Raw genomic sequence first — 22,985 nt, forward strand, 5'->3', positions numbered from 1 at the left:
GGACCATGTTTCCACTCTTAGGACACCTTACCTAATTTAAAATATTATTTATAAATTGTAAAATATTTAAAATTCAAACTTTGTAATCTCATCTTGTTTCCTCCACTACAATGGTAGAATTTAGTGATCTTTAAAATTTTCAATTTATGATTCCCCTTTCTTTTTTCTTTTCTTCAATAGGCCCTACATCTGTTCATTTATCTTCCTTGCACCATGATTATTCTTAACAGTATTATTACTTGTCTGTTTTAAGTTTCTGTGGAAAAAAGCTTTGCAGTCAATGATTACCTAGCTATATGTTCTTAGGATTGTAACTCCTCAGAAGATATATTTTAGCTCTTTCAGTTAACCTTGCACCTGCTGATTTTTTGTGTGTTGTGACATTGGGTTTAAAATCCCATTTAGGAGTGTCTTTCCTATAAATATTATTTAGTTTGTTTGCCCTCTCCATACATAATCATTACAAACAATAACAATGCCATGTGGCATATAGCTTTTTAAGAAAAAGCCATACAAAGAAACATTGCAGTGGAAGAAAGAAGATGAGTTATATTATGTATTGTTGGGTCTTCTAGGATGCCGAAGACAGGGCAACACATTGAAAAAGATGAGGGAGGTGAAAATGAGGGAAGGCAGAGAACAGAGATATAACTTTTAAATTATAAATTGCCTCCTGCAAAGAAATAATAATGAAGAAAATTAAAATGTAAAAAAACCCTTCATTAAAGAATACCATTGTAAGCTTAAAAATTACTTGATAATATGGGTTGAAAGGGCTATCACCTCCTTGGCAAAATTAATTAAAAAGAAGTTTATATTAGAACATATCCTGAAATAATAAATACATAAATAAGTAAATAGATAAATATAAATATGTATATTTTTCTTACAAGCATTCAGAAAGGAAAAGACAAATAGAATATAATTAGAAATAGTGTACTATCCACTGAATACATATAATTACTAAATTTTTTTTTATTCATGAACTATTTTAACTAATTGATTTAATAATAACAATGTTAATTGCATAAACTAACATTTATTGGGCATTTTTTCATGTGTCTCTCTCATTAACCATGCCATGGAAAAAGACCATCTTAAAGAACATCAAATGAAATAGATCTTATTCATTATCGTTTAATCATCCTCTTCTCCTTCAAAAATGTGTTATGCTCTTTCCAATTTAAAAGTACCACAGGTATCAGAATATGATGAGGTTAAAAGATGATATCTTCTTACAAAGAATGTATAGTTACTTGGAAAAAAATGTTCAGTTTTATTAGCTATTAAAAGTACTAAGTAATCACTAATATTAGATTCTTGATACATTATGTAGAATTATCTTTGTGGAATTAAATAGATAATTTGAAAACAGAACTGTTTAATGTGTCCCTCCCAAGAGGGTGCATATTAATTATGCATTGATTATTAAACTAGTGAGAACCTGCTGAAATTTAAATGTATAGGCATTCCATTATGGCACACATGTAGTTAGTTACACATATAATTTGTAATTGTGTTGATTTTTGAGGAATCAAAAAGCACTGTAAAACCTATGAGTTAGCATTCACCATGGAGTGAATACTCCAAAATAGTTAACCCTACAGTAGATAGTATAGATCCATTTTTTCCCCAATGAGATTTTAATTTATTTCATTAAACTAGGTGTTCTAAAAGTTTTACTGCAGTTTTAAGCTTTAATAGCCTCAGAAACAAAAATATTATAAATTTACAAAAATGTCATTTTGTACTTATGTAGTTTGTGAATTTTAAGCTGTTATTTTTTTTAATTTTAACTTTGTTTTGGTCAATGTTTGCCATCATATTAGTTTTCTAGGGCTGCCCTAAAAAGTACTATAAACTGGGTGGCTTAAACAACAAAAATGTATTGTCTCACAGTCTGGAGACTAGGATTCCAAGGTGTCAGCAGGATTAGTTCCTTCTGAGGGCTGTTTGGGAAAGATCTATTCTAGGCTTCTCTTCTTGGCTTGTAGATGGCTGTCCTCTCCCTGTATCTCACAATGACTTCCTTCTGTATGTGCCTGTGTTCAAATTTCCTGTTCTTACAACAATACCAACTATATTGGATTAGAGCCCACCCTAATGACCTCACTTTAATTTGATTGTTTCTTTGAAGACCCCATAAATAAGGCCACATTCTGAAATTTAGGGGTGAGGACTTACACATGTAGCCAGAAACTTGCCAGCACTGAGCTTTTGGGTCTGATACTGGTTACTTCTCTGAATCTCAGTTTTGTCATCTGCATATGAATAAAATCCTATTTTGAGAGGCTTTTGTGGGATTATATAGCTAAGGAGACTAGCAGCCTCTTGTTTAATTAAACTAACCTGAAATTGAGCCTCAGCTTTCCACCAGTGTTAGATGTCAGGAAGTTTATTTTTCCTGGGTTTCATCTCAAAACGGAAAAATGAATGTTTACCTTACAGAAACACCTTGTATAGAATTTTAAATGAGCTCCATAAATATTAGCTAATAAGTCAGAAATTCTTTTCCAAAAACAATTTGTAAACAGTAAAGCAAGAGAGCATTTACTCTTTTCTTTGTTACTTCTGTGTAACAATCCACAAATTTATGGGCCATTCATTCCAGCATTGCTCCAGGTTATTTTATTTTTCTTTAAAATATGGTGGTGCTTTGTATCTATAGGGACATAAACATTAAGCTTTTTAAATTTTTCTTAAAATGATACCAAATACCAAAGTCTAATTCATGTATAACATATAGGGTTAGCTCGTCCCATTCTGAATTTACAAGAACATTCAGCCCTAATGTCCTAAGACATCTATTGTATGCAATGAATTAATTTCTGTCTTGTGCACCTAGAATGGTATAACTTTGTGCCATCCTTGAGAGAACTGAAAAAAAGATTCACTTAAATTGTATTCTGTAGGGCATAATTCTCTCAATGAACCCTAATTGAGAAAGGCTGGCTAAAGTTTGTTTTTTTAATGAGAATGGACAAAAGCTTCTTTTCTTAAAATCCTTCGTGTATCCCTGATTTTAATGTGCTTTTGTTGCTCATTGATTTTGTTGAGGTAGGGAAGATACAGCCATTATTTCATTTCACACAGATGGAAGTCGAAGCATGGAGATGTCAGGAATTGTCTCTGGAATCTTCTTGAAATAAGATAAGGATAAAATGAGTCATATAACACCCATTTAGCCCAACTGCTAGACCGCTTCTGTGGGATCAAGATTTTCAAATTATAAAACGGATGTTGTGTGTTTTATGTAGGTATCGAATCCAAGAAAATCAGAAATGTCTACTGCCATTAAGGACAAAATTGGGATTATGTTATCACGGCAATAGTTTAATTTCAATAAGAACTTTTGGAATGCGGTGTTATAATTGATTACTACCTACTTCACTAATATCCAAAGACAGCCATTGCTATTAGCATAGTACTAACAACTACTTTTCTTTAAGACATTTGAAGTTTATATGCACTCTTTGGCAGATACTAACTCCAGCTTTATCTCTACTTTTTCTGCTGATGGTTTGAGATTTACTGCCCTGCAGAATAAATTCAGCTTGTCTTGAAAGCCTGCCACAAACTGATTTTACCCATGTCTTAATTTCTTGTCATACCAAGCCTAAGGTGTATATAATAATGGCCCATTTATTGGTTCCCAAAAATGTTTTGAACATACCAACCTCTAAATCTTTTGCTTATCATTGAAATGCCTTTTATTCCTCTCAAATCAAGATTCTCATATTTTTCAAGATCTCAATCAAATACCTCAAATTTCACAAGATTGCTCCTGACCACTGAGATCATATTTTCCTCTTCTAAACATGGATGGATATTTATTACTAGAACTATTTATTTAGTTCCTGACACATATTATTATGCTGTTCTAATTTTCACATCCTGTATTTCCAAACAAACAGCAGATTCCTTAGAGGAGTCGCCCTTGTCTAATCTTCTTTGTGTCTGACATGTGTTAGCAGGACGTGGGATCCAGAGAGTTGACATTCAATAAATGTTTGTTTATAGACTCTTTGGAGCCATATTTTAACTCTTTGACTTTATCATTAAACAAGTTCCCCTCCCCGCCAACTATTGTATATAAAGAAGAGAAAGAAAACATGCACTTTTGAAACCAAGTTATTGTTTTGAGGATTTTGCTTCCTTTGACCTATTTATATACATACATTGGAAAGTCCTGACCATGGAGTAAGCTTGAAGATTGGACCGTAATTTTTATTAAGACTGCCACTCTAGGACTTTACAAAACTTACTCTTGAGTAGTCTAGTACTGTGCCCTTCAAAGAGTATAAACAGTCAGTGTAGCTAACTGGTAGACCCCGTAACTCTACCACTGCCACTACCATCACCATTACCCTATGAGCTGGGAAAAACTGTCGATAGGTTTGCTGAATTTTTTGATGTATCTTGCAAAATAAGATTATACCATACATATTTCATATATGTACTTTCACACAAGTCATGAATATTTAACAATCATGAGGCTCTCAAACCATGAGCATATTATGATCCTCCATTCATTTCAGTCATCTTTAATTTCTTACTAATGCCATGTAATTTTCGGGATAGAATTCTTGTCAACTTTTGGTACATTTATTCTAGGTTTTTGAAATATTTTTAGTGCTGTTGGAAATGGCACATTTTAAAATGTTTATTTTAAAATTGTTTTGAAAACATTATACAGCTGATTTTTTATATTGACTATATTCAGCAACCTTGCTAAATGCACTTATTAATTTTAATACTCATCATGTCTCCTCACTTTTCACACATTCTAATAACTAGTCAAGTTGACTAGCTTCTATCCAAGGACAGACACATCCAACATGCTGTCAGAAACTGGCCTGAGGAATACACACTGACTGTTTAGAATGTCATTTCTTTAAGAAGTTCAAGTGAAAATTCCCTGCTTTTAGATTATTAACCTAACTTGAATTGTGGACTTTATCCCTGGGCAGAAACCGCTTAAGGAAAACAACATCTATGGAGATAAAATTATGCTGACTACTACCTGTCAGTACACTTGGTCAGATCAATTGAGCTCTCAGACACGTACGTCACTTCAATTATATCACCAGAAAAGAACGTCATGCTATATGATTTTAGCCAATGGTTAAATAAATTTTAGAACAGTTTTGCTCTCCATGAGCTATGTGGCAGAGAATATTTATAATTCAAAGAAGAATAAAGAGGCACAAATGTTCTAATTTACTGTTTTTTCTAAATCACAGAACGATACACTACTTAAAATCAGAAAGTTAGTGACAGTGATTTTACTAGTTGATGCCTGTCAAGAGGACCAAATTAATTCAGATACAGCCATAAGAAGCCAAGTTGCCTACCTGAGTAAAGTGGGATGAAGTATTGAAGAAAACATACGTTAAAAAAAAAACAAAAAACACACAACTTCATTTTATAGTGGATGAGATAAATATTTAACCCTTGGTGTCATTAGCTTTTGCTGTATACTAAAGTATCTTAAAACTTAGTAACTTAACCCAACATATGTGTATTTATCTTACAATGCTCTGGGTTGGCACTTCAGGCTGGGGTCAATTAGGGGGTTCTGCTGTTGTGGGCCACATCTGAAGGATCTTTGCTGGGCATGCTCATGAGACTGTGGTCAGCTGCCAGGTCCTCTGGGAATGACTGGTCTAAGATGGCTCAGTTAGGCAGCTCATCTCTGTTTTACATGGTCTCTCATCCTCCGCCAGGCTAGCTTGGGTTTATTTAAATGGTGGAAGTGACAGGGGATCCAAGATCAGCAAGTGGAAGAGAACATGCAAAGCTGCTTCCTGAGATGCTTTGGGTTTCTTAAGGGTTGGGTCAGAAGTCACACAGCATTGCTTCTGCCCTATTCTCTTGCCCAGGACAAGCTGTGGGACCAACCAGAGGCAGAATAGATTTCTTCTCTTGAGGTGCAGAGTAAGGTGGCATTTTTTGATAACCTTCCACACCTCCCATACAACAAACTGTAGTGCTCTATAATGGACTTTTAAGACAGGGTTAAATACTGCTAATTTTTAGTCTATTTAGGTAACTAATAAGAAAAAGTAAGAAATGAAATGACTTCATATTGGGGTGTTAAAAGCCTTGTTTAATAATGGAGGAAATCCTGGAGTGAAGACTAAAGGATGAAATGTAAAGGATAACTAAGACTGAAAAGCTAATTTGGGAAGCTAGCCAGCAATTGACTCACAGCAGTATCTAGCTCCTAAATCCTGAAAGAAAAGATTTTTGAAGTACTAGCAAGGCTCTGTTTTCTAGTAGTCTAAATGCCCATGTTCTATTGGGTATTAATATCACTGCTAACATTACAAGGTTTTAAAGGGTCAAAACAAGACTTTGATGTATCAAACTTCAGAAACTTTTTAAAAAAATTTTAAACGTGTGTGTGTGCAGAAACCCTATCTGGCATCACAGATTTAAAAGTGTGACCACAGAGAACCAGCATTCCCAACGTTTCTTTGTACGTGAAAGTAGATGTTTTTTTTTCTAGTTTTCAGGAACGCAAATGAGAGCTAAATCAAGTACTTTACTTTTCAAGTGAAATTCTAAAGTGTGTTAAACTTCTCTGTGGGGGAGCCCTGGGACAAAGAAGAAAATTCATTTCGTTTTCTAGGGCCTGTTGCTATATAGGAACAGAGGATATCAGTTTAAAACATAAAAAAGCCACACATTATTTCTGATGGATTTAAACAGATTTAAGAAGGGGATACAGCCATAGGATTCCTGGAAAGTGAAGCTGAGAGGCTTACACGAAGGGTCAAAAACTTCACAATGGAGAACAATGGCTATGTTCAAATAAATGGATTGGAAGTCTCTACAGAAAGTTGGAGCAGGGTGGGTGGTGGAGGGATAATTGAATTTTTAAAACCATTGACATATAGCCACTGAAGAAGTTGTCTAAATATAAATCAGACAATGTCACTCCATAGCATAAATCCCACTGGTGTCTTCCCATTGCATTTCGAATGAAATCCAATCTCGGCATTCTGACCTACATGCTTTGTGCAGCCTGGGTCCATCCTGTTTCTGAGCCTACTGCATGCTGCTCTCTGCCTGGCTCACTGGGCTCCGGCCACACCAAGCTCTTACCTGCCCCTGAGCCTCTGCACTGGCGATCTGCCCCTTAGCCTGGAAAGCTCTTCTACATATTGTCTTGTTATTCAGTCAGGCTCACCCCACTTCTTCAGGGCCTTTCCCTGTCACCCTATCCAAAGTCATCCCTCTCCCCTCCCACAGACCAGTTTTCCTCTACCTGACACCTGGTTTTCTTTATAGCACTTACTAGTTTTTTGTTGTTTTCAATTACTTGTATTTTCCTGTCTCCTCACACAGAATTTATTAGAGACCTGGTGTTGTACTTTGTATGGCTCATATCTACCTATCACCATGCTTAGTATTCAAGAATATTCATGGAGCCAAAGAATGAAGGAATTCATTCTTAAAACAAAACACAATTGATGTGTAAAGTTATTCTTCTTAGTGTAGATGGTTTGCAATTATAAAATGAGGGCATTGTATGAAAATCTCAAAAAGCAACAATGTTTTTTCTCCTCTATTCATTACGTTATGCTGACATCAGCTGTCACAAAGAACCTTTAACATTTGGTGATTGCAACAAGTGTTTGACTCCAAGAAGGGGGGTTGAGGGACAAATCAGTAAATGCTCTCCTTTTTATCTACTGACACCTGGAATATATGTGAAAGAAAAAAGAAAAAAGCTACAGGATATCTAGAGCAGTGAACTTCAGTGATTTGTGTGGTCTAGGAAAAAATTATAGAACTTCTATTTCTATCTGTTTATTTTTTATCTTGTTTTTTAAATTTCTAATTTTGTGCATTTGGCAATATATTTAGTTCATTAGTAGTATAGTAGGTTTGAGTGATATATAAATAAGTATTTTCATATGCATTTCAAAGCATGAGCTATATTTGTGTATAGTCTATATGCACCACATTTACGTATGGAATGTATCCACCTATCTAAAGTTTGAAAATGATGATTTGTACAATTAATAATTTGACCATAGTGATAAGTGTTGTGGGAGGATGTGAGCACATTTTCCTAAAGTGTAGCTTTTAAGAATGTTTTACAAGGTAATATAATACTCATAAATCTATGATTAAAATATTACATTAAACAATAAAAGAAAGGCTCAACCTATTCAGTTTGCAATGGAAACATGATTGGGCACACCACAAAATATAGAGAAATTCCTAAATATATGGCGTTTTACTTTGGGACGTGATCCTCTATCAAATAATATTTGCCCCCCCGGCCTTTGTACACACGTGTGTACACACACACACACTGTCTTTTCGTATCTGCCTGCCAGCCCTAATTCCTGCTTGCTTCCCAGGCTCGCTCTTACTCCTGTCAGTACCTGGCTATTCCTATACTTTGAGCTATAAAAATCTGTTTCATAAGACCTCTATGATGATGCCTAAATTCACTAGAGAAGTTTGGTTGATGTTAGCATTCACCATTTGCTTTTCTTTCAGTTATGAGGATGGTTATTTAAGTTTAAAATTGGTATATAGAAATTGGTATTGAGAAGGTTACTATATCATTTGTAAGTAAGCCTTTAATGACTTTAAACTTCTTTTTTGATATCTGTACTGTGTATTTTGTTTGCGTATTTTATAGAAGTATAATAAAAATGACAGTATTTTACAAAGCTTTTTTCCCGAGGTCTCGGATATATTTTCTGAAAGAGTGACTATGGGAAAAATATTTTTTTTCATTGCTAGACTGATACGTCTCAGTATAGGAAATGCATAATGCTTTTATTGCTGCAGGAAATTTTTGTACTGTGTTATCAAATCACTTTATAATGCCAACTGCTTTTGAAAAATATTGTGTGTCTTCATTTCTTCTTTCAATGTGGCCTTGTTGCCCTCAGCAACTTTATAATAAAGTACACTCGGGCTGGCATCTTTCCACCTGGATAACTATCCTGTGTAACCGTGAATTTATCATCTAACACCTTCCTGTCTACTCACAATTAGTCAACATGTATCCTTGCTAAAATTTAAATAAAAGAGAAAAAAACTTTATAAAAAAGAACTTGATAGTAATATACAAAATAAATGCGACTTAAGGTTCTATAAACATGTGTTTGCATGTTATTAATTCAATTACTAACGTGAGAATTTAAAAAAACGATTTCTGGTTAATCATTTCTATTTGCAAGCACACCTATAAACTGACTTAAGATACTCAAATACATAATAATGGGTTACCGCGTTAAAGATTGACCCTTTGGAGAATTTTTGACTTACTGGTTAGACATTCATTTGTGAATTATTTGTCTATCGAGGACAATGACTCTCGAATATTTTTATCCAGTGAGATCCCCTAATTCTTCCTTCTTACACCCACATTTTAAGGTTTTTTTTTTTCTCCTTAATTTGGCTCAATTCTTACATTGTTTCTCTAAAGGAGAGAACTTTATGTTGGTTATTTTTGAATTAATCATGACTTTACCCAAGCTAGCTAGCTCCATTATAGTAGGTCAGAGATGATAGAAGCAGGATGCTGGGAAGAAAGAAAATTGGTCTGTGTTCCTAACCCTTTCCTGAGATGAACCATATGTGTATCCCGAGGTTATTAATTCCATTATGTTCTTTTACTTCTTTCATTGTCTGCTAAATGAGGGGGCTGCCCAAGAGGATCTGTAATTTTTTTCTGATTTTTATTAATCTGTGGTTTCATTTAAGAAGATTCTAACGATAAGAGAACATTACAATTGAATAAAATAAATGTTCAGGGTGAGAGGGGAGAAAAGTGTATATTGAATATCTGTGATTAATATTTGTTCTCTCCACCGTTTCTTTAGATTATGTTTCTATTTGGCTTAATGACCATTTATTTGGTTTCTCCACACAAAAACTAATTTTTCTACTATTAGTGTTCATAGATTTTTCAGAGAGTTATGAGATCACTCATGAGGCCAAAACTGGGTAAATGAAGAGAATATCCTATAATTCCACATTCCCCGGCTGTTCAGGATGGCCTTTCTCCATTCCATTTTCTGTTGCTGGCAGTGATCTGAAAGAACTTTCCTGAATATTTTGATCCTGGGACTGTTCCCTCAGAGAAGAGCTAAGCTTTCATCATGAGAGATGGGAATCATATCTATTCAGTGACTGACATCAGTGTAGTATCTGCGTCATTTAACAGATTCATTTTTTTTTTTTAATTGGTGACAGTATTTATGTAACTTAAGCCTGTGAACTGAACTTCCCATAAGCAAGCCAACTCCAATTCTAGCTTAGGACAAAAAGAGAAATTTGGGTGTCATCCTTATTGCTTTGATTTCCATGCCCCAAAATTCAAATCTGTTTCAAGTATATGTACTAAAAGTCACTGGAAACACTTGAAGTTGGTTGATGGGTTTAGAAAACAATGAACTGAAAACAGGCCTTGAAAATTCCCTTTTTTTTCATTTTGAATTTCTTATCAACATTAGTGAACTCTTCTAGGGCAGTGTTTCCCAGCCTTGGCGCTGTTTGACGTTGTCCTGATAATTCTTTGTTGAGAAGTCTGTCCTGCACACTGTAGGATATTTGGCAGCATTCCTGGCCTCCATACCTTACTTGTCATTAGAACTCCCTTTACGTTATGACAACAAAAAACGTCTCCAGATGTCCCCAGAGGAAGGGGCGAGATCATTCTTGGTTGAGAGCCAGTGGTCCAGAGCTTTGATTACTCTGAGGAGGGAGTTGTAGATATAATGACACCTGTGAGTAGACAAAGTTGGTAATGACTTTTTCATTAAAAAAAAAAAAATCGTAAAGAAAAAAGTAATCATTACTAAAGGGAGTGGTACGTTCTTCACAAAATGAATTAAAATTTACTTTTCATAGTAAATTTGTCATGTATTACTAGATTTCTACTATGTATTGATGGAAATAAAGTAAATAAAATGCACATGATGATAATTAAACTCATTATCTATAATATGTTTTAAATATTAAATGCATTTTAAAAAATATTTTGCATGCAGATATTCTTTTGATTTAAAAAAAATGAAAAAGAAAATCAGGTATAGTGAGTTAGGAGTGATGGCTTTATATCATTCATATCTTTTTGGGCATAGAAATGCCCAAAGATTAAAATAATAGAATCTATCTTTTGTTGTTTGGATGGCAAGTGAATGAGTTGCAAATCTGTCTTTACTTTGTGAGATTGATCAGTTTCTCATTTTTAAAAGATCTTTTTGGAAGAATGGAACAAATAGCAGAGTCTCAACACCATGTTGAATAGATTCGTTATTTTAACTTTTCCACTGCAAGTTTCCACTAGCATCACATAAAACTAGATTGAAGTTATCACATGCAGTAATTGTTTAAAGAAATTAGATGCTTTTTCTAAAACTATCCTACTTTTGAAATCAGAATTATAATTCTGTTTGTAGGGGAGAAAAATAGGTAGGCGAGGAGATGAGTTTGGCTTTTTCCCCTCCTCTCTCTGTTCATTTCTCATGGAGTACTTCATTTTTACTTCCCAAAGGAAAAATAAATGATCAAAGTTAATAATATCATTTTGCCATTTATGAAAGTAACTAGTATTTGCGTGTGCCTCAAATGTAACGTTATTTGAAATCTTATAGGGATGTCATCAATAGTAATTTAGAAAGTGAATCATGTTATATAAAGCTCAAGTTATTGGCTTTTCTCTATATGTATTAGAACTAAACATATAAAGAGTCTTTTATGGTATCCATATTGATAGGTATTCTTTTCTTCTTCAGTTATTGTTATAATTCGGTTGATTTCTCCAAAGAATTATTGTGCGCTTACTTATAGTCACCACTGTTTTTATATTAAGTCATAGCCTAAGCCAAAAATGAGATGATTGAGCTATTACTTTGTATTTATATGTAATAGCTCATAAACTCCTTGTTTTTTTCCCAATTTATTGTCATGAAAACATGTTTAGGGAAAAATAGAGAAAAATTACTTTCTGACATGATGTGCTATTATGTGAAAGTATAATTTAAGGAGTTTTGAATTTCTTTCATAAAAATAATTTCTTATAGACTTTAGATTTGAGTTTTTGATTCAGAGGTCTATTGGATGTGCTGTTATTTTTTCCTGTTTATTATAATAATCTTGTACTATTGCCCTTCTCTTTCTCAGCAGTGTTTTCTATAATTGAACTGAGGCTTTTGGCAGTGCATGTATTTAAAAATATGTTTGTTTTCCATATCCCTCACTGAGGTTAATTAATTGAATTGTGGTCATTTCAGAAACATTATACAAATTATTTCATGCGCATGTGTAGTAGTTGGCTTATCTTTCTCATCTATGGAATGTGGCATGCCTTTGCTGTCAGAAGTACCCATTTCTCTTATATCCCACATAGGGACTAGTGAGAGAGAGTAGTGAGAGTAGGGGTCTTCTAACTATAATATGAAACACCAATTTTTTTCTTTTAATTACATTATTTCTATTTGGAAAATTTCCAGTTATACACTTGCCACTTATCGATCCTCCCTTTGCATTCTATGAAATAGTTTTAAAAAATGGAACAATCATTTTTGGATGGGTAAGCGATAGGGATGGAGAAGTGAGTGACCCAAATAAATGTTAAGTGGCTTTCCTCACATAACACAGTGAGTCTTCCGAGACTGAGTATTAGGAAGCCAAGGACTGTAGGACTCAGGATTTCCACCTCATTGTTTCAGTTCCCAGCCCAGAAAATCGAGACCTTTACACAGCTGTGCTGTTCAGGGCTGTTGAAACACATAGCTATATAGTCCGCACTGTCCAATAGAGCAGCCGCAAGCCACATGTGGCTATTTAAACCTAAATTCAGATGCAGTAAAATGTTTACTTTTTCAGTCGCACTAGCCATGTTTAACATGGTAAATTAGTCAGTTCACTTAAAGAACATTTCTATCCTGCAGAAAATTACAGTAAACAATGCTGGAGGATTCTTGTCTTGGGTCATGATGAAATATTTAGAGACTATTTTCTCTCGGAAAATCCTCATGAATAAGTGAAATGTTGAAAGCTGATTTTTAGTTTCTCATCTCTTTTTGTTCTAACTGTGCGCAGGACACAGGGAATTCACAGAGTGCCCCAGAAGCCTCCACAAGGCTTGCTATAAAGTCCAGGGCCCTCCATTCCTTCTGCCTTCAGCCACAGCAGCCCTGCTTTTGTCTGCTTTATAAATTGGAGTCTCCGGCTAGAACATTTTGTGTACAAATGGTTATTTCTCTTAAATGATGGGAAATCTGTTCTTGTTGATTTATAGAGGCCTGATTGATTTTGGAGGTTGATAAAAAGAATTTTACAGCATTTTGGGACGTCCTCCTTACTATGCCATTCCCCCAACTGATGGAGATGTGCTCAGGTTAAATATCATCACAATATTATTGCTTATAACGTCTAGAATTGAGAGTATGGGTTGTTATAAGGTAGAAAGAAGTAAAATGTTTAAAAATAAACAATGATAATAGTTTTCTAGTAACAGCAGTAATTTTCTTTAAAGTCCTTATGGAGATTTTTTTTTTTGAATGCTTTTTTCCCCTTTCTCTTTCTCTCTCTAAAATAACAGTTTGGCTCTTAACTTCCTCCTAGGATGACCAATATGATTTTTTAAATTATTTTTTAAAATATGAACACATGGCTTTTAACATGAGCTATTTCCGTTCATTGCAGTTATTATTCTTTTTGCCACTCAGATTTTTCTGCATTCGATTGGTGGGCGCCTCATTGCCTGGGCTCCTGTTTTTGGTACAACCTAATAGTTCCTGAAAGCTTCCTTGCTTCCTGGTACGACAACATACTCCACCCTCATTTTGTCATTTCCTACATAAAACACATAATCACTCATTCCTCTAAGGGACTCTTAGGATATTTTAAGGACATTTTTAAAAGAAGAAAAGCTCCATTTTGCCTTTTTTTTTTCTATTTTAACACAGTCTACAGAAACATGTACTAACAATACAGAAGGCTGAAAAAAAATTCTTCAGCATTCATATTTGAATGCAAACATACTTATTACAGAAAAGGATTACAATGTTAAATTGAAGATAAAGCATTGGGTAGGTGTCAGCTTATGTGATCACCTGAAGCAGTGATTTGTTCAGGCTTTTAGGCAAGTGTACTTTTTGTCGTTGCATTTCAAATTACATTGCATACACTGGCCCTCTGAACTGTTAGCTTCTCTAACCATACGTGCATAAATGCGAAAGTAGATATTCAGCTAATTGAAATCGACAAAATTATTATTTTGTAAGATATTTGTGCTGTGAGCAGTAAGAAACCAGAGGGTTGTAAATTTTATTTTATTTTATTTTATCTGATCTAGATGGTTCAGTTTTATCTGCATGTCTAAATTAAGGAAAGACACAAAGGACAAGGCATATAAAAATCAAAGAGTGGCCCTCTGTTTAGGCCTGTTGGACAAAGGCAGAATAATTTGTGATGTAGGGTAAACCATGGTACTTTTAATATCTCCGAACCCTTTTTTTTTGCTCTTTTCATGGCAAAGTATTTGGCAGCCCATTCCCTAGGCTAATGGAAATGTTTTGTAATATTCATTCATCCTCATTATTTTCCACTGTAAATGCTTCCTTAGAAGTCTGTTTTCCATTTTTGTTCTAAAATTTAAATTTCACCTCACAAAACCAGTGTTGTCCTTTTGGCGATGTTTCTGTGTAATAAACAAAATACCGAGTGGAGATTGGCTGGAATGAACATCTAGAAGAGGTTTGATCTTCACACTTCTGATTTCCTTTTGTCTTGTATCTTTCCCGGGCATAGCCCATTTATGTATAAATATGGATGTTCATCTCTGTGTTCATTTCTTAGATCCTGTCACTGTTGCAAGTCCAGCAGTAACATGTGTAGGTTCATTTGGGAGAATTTGGTTTTTGTATGCCACTTCAATCAAGTAGGGGAAAAAGCCAAATCACCTCTTCCCTGAGAGAGCATTTCGTACATCTCCATCTCTGTGATCGCACCAAGTCATTATGTAGCAGTTGGCTCTGATACGCTTGCACAGACACAAATTGAGTCCGACAGGACTGATGTCGCCTGTACTTTGCTGTCATTTGAAATGCTGGCATGAGGATGGGAGCAGTGAAAGAAGGATCTGGGGTTGGGCGGGGGGAGGAAACTGATTCCTTTAGCAGTTTTCCTATGAAGTTTTGAGAATTAACATTTGATATCTGTGAACTACTCGATAAGTTGTTTTCCAGATAAGATTGGTAACAATAGCTGATTTGGAGCAGCTGGCTAGCTTTTGGCTTCAAGTAGATGTGTTTCAATGTACAACTTGCTTCTTCATGCCACCCACAAATCTTGCTATAAAGGAAAAAAAGGCTATTTAGTGGAACGATAATTAGAAAATTTCCTCCCTTTTTTTTTTAAATTTTATCTTTCCTGCATTCAAACCACTCATGCATAGTAATGAAGAAGATAATATCTTTTAAAAAATGTTTATTCTCATACCTAAGCTCAGTTTCAGAAAAGACTTACTATAGTATCTGCATTACTATACTTTTTAAAGACAAGTTATTTTAGTGGATTAGGTTATTTCTGGATATCTCTAGTATTTCCTGTCAAGAATTTTGTGTTTCAAATATTTCAATATAGAAAACTTAAAGATATACTGTTTCATTCTGGAAATGAATTCTGATTGTCATTCTCAAGATCTTCTCACAATGATAGAGGAAGCAGTAGCATTCAGCCTCTCTCTCTCTCTCTTTTTCTCTCTCTCTCTCTCCCTTTCTCTCTCCCTCTCTCTTTCTCTCTCTGTCTCTCTCTCTCCCCCTCCTTCCCTTCCTGTGAGTCTCCCTCCCTCTCATAAGCCTACTCTATAAGATGCTGTGCAAGATTTATTGAAAGTTCTATAGGAGCAATTATCACTGAAGAGTCATACTTCAAATTATTGCTGAAGCCAGTTATTGCTCCCCTTTTTTCCATTCTCACCAAGACCACCATCGCTCTCACGGTCTGTGTTACTTCTCACCTGGGACTCCTGCTACGGCTAATAGCATTTTCTAAATCATCCCACATTCAGCTGTCAGTTAATCTTCCCAAAGCCTAGTTCCATGTTGTTCCTTGGCTACAAAACATTAAATAGCTCCCTTTGCGGTTTGCTGAATAAAGGCTGGTTGACTTAGATTGGCATTCTGGACTCTCCGTGACATAATTTTTTTAAAGCTTGAACCATTTTCTTTTGCCTCATCTTTTTTTGGTTTCCTAATGGATCCATCATGTCAACCAAATGTCTCAGTGTGGTCCCTGGACCAACTGTATCCCAGAACCATCACCAAGAACCTTGTTAAAAATGCAAATTCTTGGACCTAACTACAGACCTACTGAATCATAAATTCTGAGAGTGGTGCCCAGCTATCTGTTTCAACAAGCCTTCCAAGTGATTCTGATGTGTGTAGACATTTGGGGAAACTGCTCCAGGCACACCAGGCAACTCACCTTTTCCAAAGTTCGTATCCCACTGCCCAGCCTTTGCATAGAATTCCTGATATGCTTTTCTCTCTTCTTGATAAAATCCTGCCTACATTTCAAAGCCCAGTTTGAGACACTTCTTTTTCCATGATGCCATTCCTGATCCTGGCATTACTTGGTTTTTCTTCCTGGCACTAATCACTTATTAACTTGTACTAGTCATCTGATGTATCTGTCTCATTTTCCCTACTAAACTGGAAAGTCACAGAGGCAGGAATCTGACTAATTTTTGTACCTTCCAACAGTTTGTGCTGAGTGGCATCTCTGATGCTTTGCGCGCAGTAGGTTCTCTAAAAATAGTTTGTGGCTTATTGATTTTACATAGAAGATTGAGAAAACTAAGCCCTTGCCCAGGAGGCATATAAAAATCCTGTTAAATCAAAGTGGCTCGCGCTAACTATTGTTTTGACTTATTGAACCCAAACTAGACTTGAACGTTGATGTGTCTTTGGGGAAGAAGCCAAATGTGCTAGTGTAAAAAATTCTAACCTCTACTCTTTAACTGGAGAAGTTGAATTAGCCCTGTAATTTCAGCCGATGCCAAGAAAGCAGCTGCCATTATTCTGTCAATGATAGATTTTTATTCTGCGTAGTGGAGCTTGTCTTAAATCTTTCTTGTAGCATTGGTGTGCTTTCTTCCACCAGTATATTCACTTAATGTTTTATAAAAAGTGACAGTTTCTTCCTATAGAGTGTTGGCCAAAAGATGGCATAGCTGAGAGTGAAGTGCAAGGTGGTTGGCTTTAGGATGGCCTGAAAATGGGAACAAGATAGGCTAGGGTTGTCCCATTTCGCAAACCAAGTTATTTACTTCCTAGTACAAAGGCATCCCAGTTACAATGTAGTGTGTTTATAATGGGTTGTGTCTCTCATGGTGGTTGCGATGGAACAAGGGGAAAAAAGTGAGGAATCTAAGCTGCCTTTCTGTTTTCTTCCCTTTCTTTTCTCTTTCTCTCCCCTTACAGGCTCTGAAAGTGTTCCAGCTGAAATTTCAGATCGGACACACTTGCTGCGGCGTCAGAGGCAGTGATTCCGAGCTGCCAGTGCGTGCTGCTGCCAGGCTGCAGGATGGTGCGTGCAGCCAGGCCACTGCTGCTGCTCCTCGCTTTCTTCCTCCGCGCGGATGCTGAGAGTAAGCCATTCTCCCTGCTCTAGGGGTCTGTGACCACAAAGAGTGGTTTTGTTTACATTTGGCACTAGGCTCATGGCCTCTGAATGCGTTTCCTTTGGAAGTAAATCCTGAGACACTGTGGGATCCTCCGTGGCTATCAGCCAGCCTTTGAAAGAGATTATTGATGTGACTTCCCTTACCATTTCCTCTCTCTTAATGCCCCCCTTTTTTTTGTGCATCTAACTGCTCCTACTGTTTTGTCCTTTTTTTTGATGCTTTTACCAGTTGGGTGGCAAAGATATTATGAGACCAATGATATAACTCAAATTGGGGTTAACCAATCGGTGTTGCCAATAAGTAAATATTGTTCAGACACATTAGAAATTTCTTTAGTTTTGCGGGTATTTCTATGTTTAAAAAAACACACAATGTCACATTGAGCCCAATTAAACTTCCAAGCCCCTTGTAGCTGTCATAGCAGCTGTTCTAACGTACTGTTTCCGACAGCTGTCGGCGAGTACAGTATTCAAACAAATCAAGCAGAACTGACAACTTTGTGGCTGGATGAAGAGTGTGGAAATGTGAGGAGAATTCTGGGGAATACAGACACAAAAGTTTGGATTATTGGACCCAATGTATGAAACTGAGATTGTGGTCAATTAGCTCGCCAATTAATGAGAAGATCATATCTCTTTCATAATTAGGGACTCATTAGGTCTACCTTGTTTACATATGTTTCCTTTCCCATCTGTCTTGTGGCCTTTGGAATCAGTAGTACTGGGAAAAGGCATGTCTCTGGCCTGTACTCACAGCGTATCTGGTTCCTCAGTAGTGGTTTAGCTCACATGAGAGCTGGCCATTCTCATTGGGGGTCCCCTGGTACTATTAAAATGTTATATACATCTGCAGTCATTAAGTTTCTCTTCACTGACTATTTCAATGAGATTAAATTTGATTCATGTTAAGGATGTTTTGAAGACAAGGATCCTATGTCACGTTGGCCACTACCTATGAAATTGCATTTTGACAAGAATTTCCTCAATAGCTGCCAATTTCGTTATTTAAATAGGAGCAATATTTTTGAAAGACAGCTTTCCAGGACTGAAAGGAATAATGTTAATAATAAGATACATATGGAACATGCATGTTTTAAGCACAACATTCTCTGGTTAATAATGTATATAGTCTCCTAATTAGCACTTGGGAGTGTTGGTTTAGGACGAAGCCAAGGAATTTCTTGTACAATGCCAGCAAATAATTAACTGGGAAAAGACCCAAATGAAAGATGCTCTTGTTATTTTAAAGCCCTTTATGTCAAAATCTATTTTAATCTAATCTAAATTTACTTTATTAAATAAATCAAGCATATGGCTTTATTTTTCTGTTTCGGCTGAAGTGGAGAAGTAAGTTTTTTTTACAATTGTTAATTTCTGGCAAAAGCTTATGAAGACCCTGGGAACTCACTCTAATATCAGATCTCCTCTTAAGAGATTTCCTTAAAGTTACTAGATATAATTATCGTATGCCTATAAAGTTATCCTTTCAGATAAGTAAAAATGTTCTTCTACTTAGCAGCTACTCCTTTGCCTGGTTCTGTGGTGGAAAGTGACAGACAGATGTCAAGAGTTTAGGAATAAATACTTTTAAAATTATGTTTTAAAAAGCAGTCTGTACTACAGATGACCATCACCTATTTCATCTTCTCATCCTGCTCCTCCCTTTCGCCCTCTCGCTCTCCTCATTCATCACACTTCCTATACAGTAGGGTCTTACAAAAGCAATAACAAAGGCACACATTAGCAATTTTTAGTTAAATTAAGATATTATCATGGTATATATTCATGTGATATCAGCTTTCAACTTCAAGATGTAACCTGAAAAAGAATCCATTCTTTCTCACTAAAAAGTGAGATACAGGCTTCTTCTTTGCAAATTAATTTTGTCCAGTTTGCCCTTGTCTACTCAGCCTTGATTTAGTATATGTTTCCTTTAACAGATTCATTTGGCATTGGCGAATAGCATGTGTAACCTGAGTGTTCCTGGCGAAAGAGGAAAAATTACCCATTTTTTAAAAGTACATTTTAAAATAAGAAAACATCCCTTAGTGATCTACTGGAGGATAGTCATGGTACATGAATGCACACGATGGAGCTGCAAGTATAATTTTAGTCACTAAGAATGTTCAAAGAACAATTGATCAAATATAATCTAGATTATAACCCATTAAATTATGCTTTCACTTTTTCTTAAAACATGAACAAAATCAAGATATAGGTAGCACTGAAGAAAAATATGATTTCTTCACCATCATATAAGAATATTTCTTAGGCTTCCATTACCTGCGTCACTGGTTTCTTTCTCTATGCTTTCATTGGTACATTTAGCCATATTTGTTTTTCCTTTTAACTAAATGTGTTTTGTATTTTCAAGTGATCAGGAGTTATATTTCAAAATTTAATAGTAGCTTGTCAGAGCAATTTGAGAACTATGAAATAATACTTTTTCCCCCTCTTTTGAAGAAAGGACTATAAGGGGGTAGGGAATGCAAAGAAGCCACTCTCGTTTACAATGTTAATTTAATATGTTCAATTCACTCCTTTTTGAAATGATTAACTTCAAAGAGCTAAGGTATTAGGATTATAATCTCCTGTGTAGAACGCCATAGCAAAGTGTTAGGTGTGATGTTGCATTAAGCAGGAGAGCTCTTAGGAGCTTTTGTTCAAACCCAGGTTGAAAAATTGTGATAATATCCCTTTAGCAGAAAATTATAGTATTTGCCATTGACCATTTAAAATGCCCTACAGGTCCCCACTATTAAGTCGAGATGTGTTCATGGATCTATTTCTTTTCATTCTTATGTTTCAAATGCTCAGAATGATTTTGCTTGCTGTTTCTTGAATGCCCGTACACATGTTAGAGCTATAGTCTCAGGAAAGAATTAAGTGTGACTTCTGTTTGAGCACTAGGAGTAGTGCTTCCTCATGCCAGGCTAGCTAGTTTTCTAGTTTAGGTAGTGGCCTGATTGAAGTCAATTCAGTGATACCATGTGTGCAAATTCAAGGTGAATTTAGATTATATAGTATTAGTGTAATCTCTAGGTGAATATTTTTCTTTTGACTGAGTTTTCATAATAGTTTCTGATAGTTTTATCTCATGTGGAGCTTTAGTTTGTGATTTACCAGTTTGTTTGTTTGTTTTAAACTAGATGCCAGCCAAGAACACGCTGTTAGCACCTTTTTTCATCAAACTGCTTTCACTTTAATGAAATTGCTTACCACTTACTGTTACATGCTAGACCTGAGTTTACACTTTGGCCACTATAATTGGACCTGAGTGTTAACTGGATCTTCATTAGAAACATAAATCTTGATAGTTTAATTCCTCGAATGTTTTAGTTCATCCATTTTCTGTTGCCTTTTGCCATTTTTTAAACCTCAGATCGTGAACACTCCCTCATTTTCCTTCTCTACTGCTAAGAGACCTTCCTATAGTCCCTGTGCTTACTCACTTTGTTTCTGTCCTATATGAAAACAATTTATTCTCTTTGGTATTATATCACTATATCCAGGGATCTCCTTTATTTCTTTGGCATTAGAGAATAGACTGATATCTATGTTTTAAAATAACCATTTTTCCCTTATGTATTTCCTGGTGGGCAGCATAAGGTAATAGTTAAGAAAATGAACTCTGAAGCCAGAGTTTGTTTTTAAATTCTTGCTGTCATTTTGTAATCTGGAGCATGATATATCATGCTCTTTGCTTTGGTTTCCCTTTCATTAAAATGTGGATGATGGTGATGTTGTATGATATAGACCCTGGGTTTTGAGAAGATTAAATGAGTTTATATAAAATACGGGTAGGTGTTTAATAAATATTATATGTAATTATATCATTATTCAAAAACATTTAGCTAACATTTTTATTGAGCACTCATGTTAGGTGCTGTGCTAAAATTCTTTCATTTGACCTACAGATTATCAAAATCTGGGTGGTTGATAAACCAGGTTTTCTTGATGCACGTTGATGTCCCCAACTTGCTTCTCTATACAGGCTTGTACATAGCCTGTATAGAACTCTTGTTCCAGGAATTAAGCTGAAGATTACGAGGGAAAAATATGAACCATATCTGCTTTTTTTAAGCTTTAAAAAAATCTATCTTAGACTTACCAATTTAAAATTTATTTGGCTTGGTCTAATGGGTAATGGAAAGTGTTCTCATCTTTTTGTTCTGTTGCTTCTTGTAATGCACTTGAGTTGCTCAAAGGGTGGAGCTATAATTATTTACTGTAAGCAAAAATAGTAATCTGTGGGCCAAAAAAGCTAGATATGGAGATCAACATGGTAAGGAAGGGAGTGAGTAGTTTCTGATATGGCCAGAAATTATTCTGTATAGAAAGCAAGATTTATTTTTAAGGAAAAGAAAAACGATTGGATTAAAGGGCAGAGCAAATGATTTCCTCTGAGAAATAGCCTAACTGAAGTAGTTAGACCTCCCCGAATGAATTTAAGAATGGAAAGGATGTCTTTCTTATGTTATCAAAATGCATACCACCCAGCAAACAGGGCCGTTTCACACTAAGAACATTCACACTTCATTAAAAATGTCTTTTTGCTTTTATTTTAGATTATGAGTGGTTGGGTATATATGTATGTGTGTATGTATGTATGTGTGTATGTATGTATGTATGTATATCACAAAACATTAAACAGTCCCTTAAAAGGTAAATTGCTTGGGATGATGAAATGTTCTAATGTTACATTGGAGTAATGTTACTAATTGAGTATAAACACACTAAATGTCATTGAATTGTATACTTTAAATGGGCGAACTCTATGATGTGTGAATCACATCCCAGTAAAGCTGTTTAAAAAAGAAAAGGTAAATTGTTACTTATTACCCAGCTCTTTGGTTAGATTCCCTTTGGTATATGCAACCTGAAAGGAAAGTGTGTTGTTTTCTTTGGCCAGTTAGAGTAGACATGTGCGTTGAGGAGAGCAGGGAGAAAGCCAGTTCATTTACCATGCTTATAAATGCCTTCCTTGTTTTCCTTTCCTCTGAATTTACAAAGGTGTGGCAAATTAAAAATCTTGCTTCTCCCTCCTCCTTCCTTCCCTCACTTTAAAGTAGTTAAATTAGCAGTATCCAGCTGTCTGCAGCAAAGAAAATATTCCAGCTATTTTACTGATCCTTTAGCCCCATTGCAGAGTTTTCTGAGGCTTTCTGAATTAATTGCTCCCAGCAGAGCTGTATCTACCTAGTAAGGTTAAAAATATGTCTCAAAATCAACAAATGTGTACACTTCAAAGCATTTTGAGTGTAGAGGGATTTGCATCTTTTTTTAATCCAAAGCATAACATATTTGTTATC

At 35.4% G+C, this 22,985-nt stretch overlaps 1 protein-coding gene across 19 annotated transcripts in view; it reads left to right on the forward strand.

Moving 5' to 3' along the window:
* Positions 1–22,985, forward strand: part of PTPRD (protein tyrosine phosphatase receptor type D) — a 467,045-nt gene that overhangs the window by 77,659 nt on the left and 366,401 nt on the right. For all 19 annotated transcript variants that reach the window (XM_039877795.1, XM_039878308.1, XM_039878028.1 and 16 more), the window contains exon 2: positions 17,472–17,638. In XM_039877795.1, the coding sequence (XP_039733729.1) occupies positions 17,575–17,638 (64 nt within the window). In that variant the 5' untranslated portion in view covers positions 17,472–17,574. The remainder of the gene's footprint in view (positions 1–17,471; positions 17,639–22,985) is intronic.

This window comes from Pteropus medius, unplaced genomic scaffold (genome assembly GCF_902729225.1).
Source record: "Pteropus medius unplaced genomic scaffold, Ma_sr-lr_union100, whole genome shotgun sequence".
NCBI classification, from domain to species: domain Eukaryota; kingdom Metazoa; phylum Chordata; class Mammalia; order Chiroptera; family Pteropodidae; genus Pteropus; species Pteropus medius.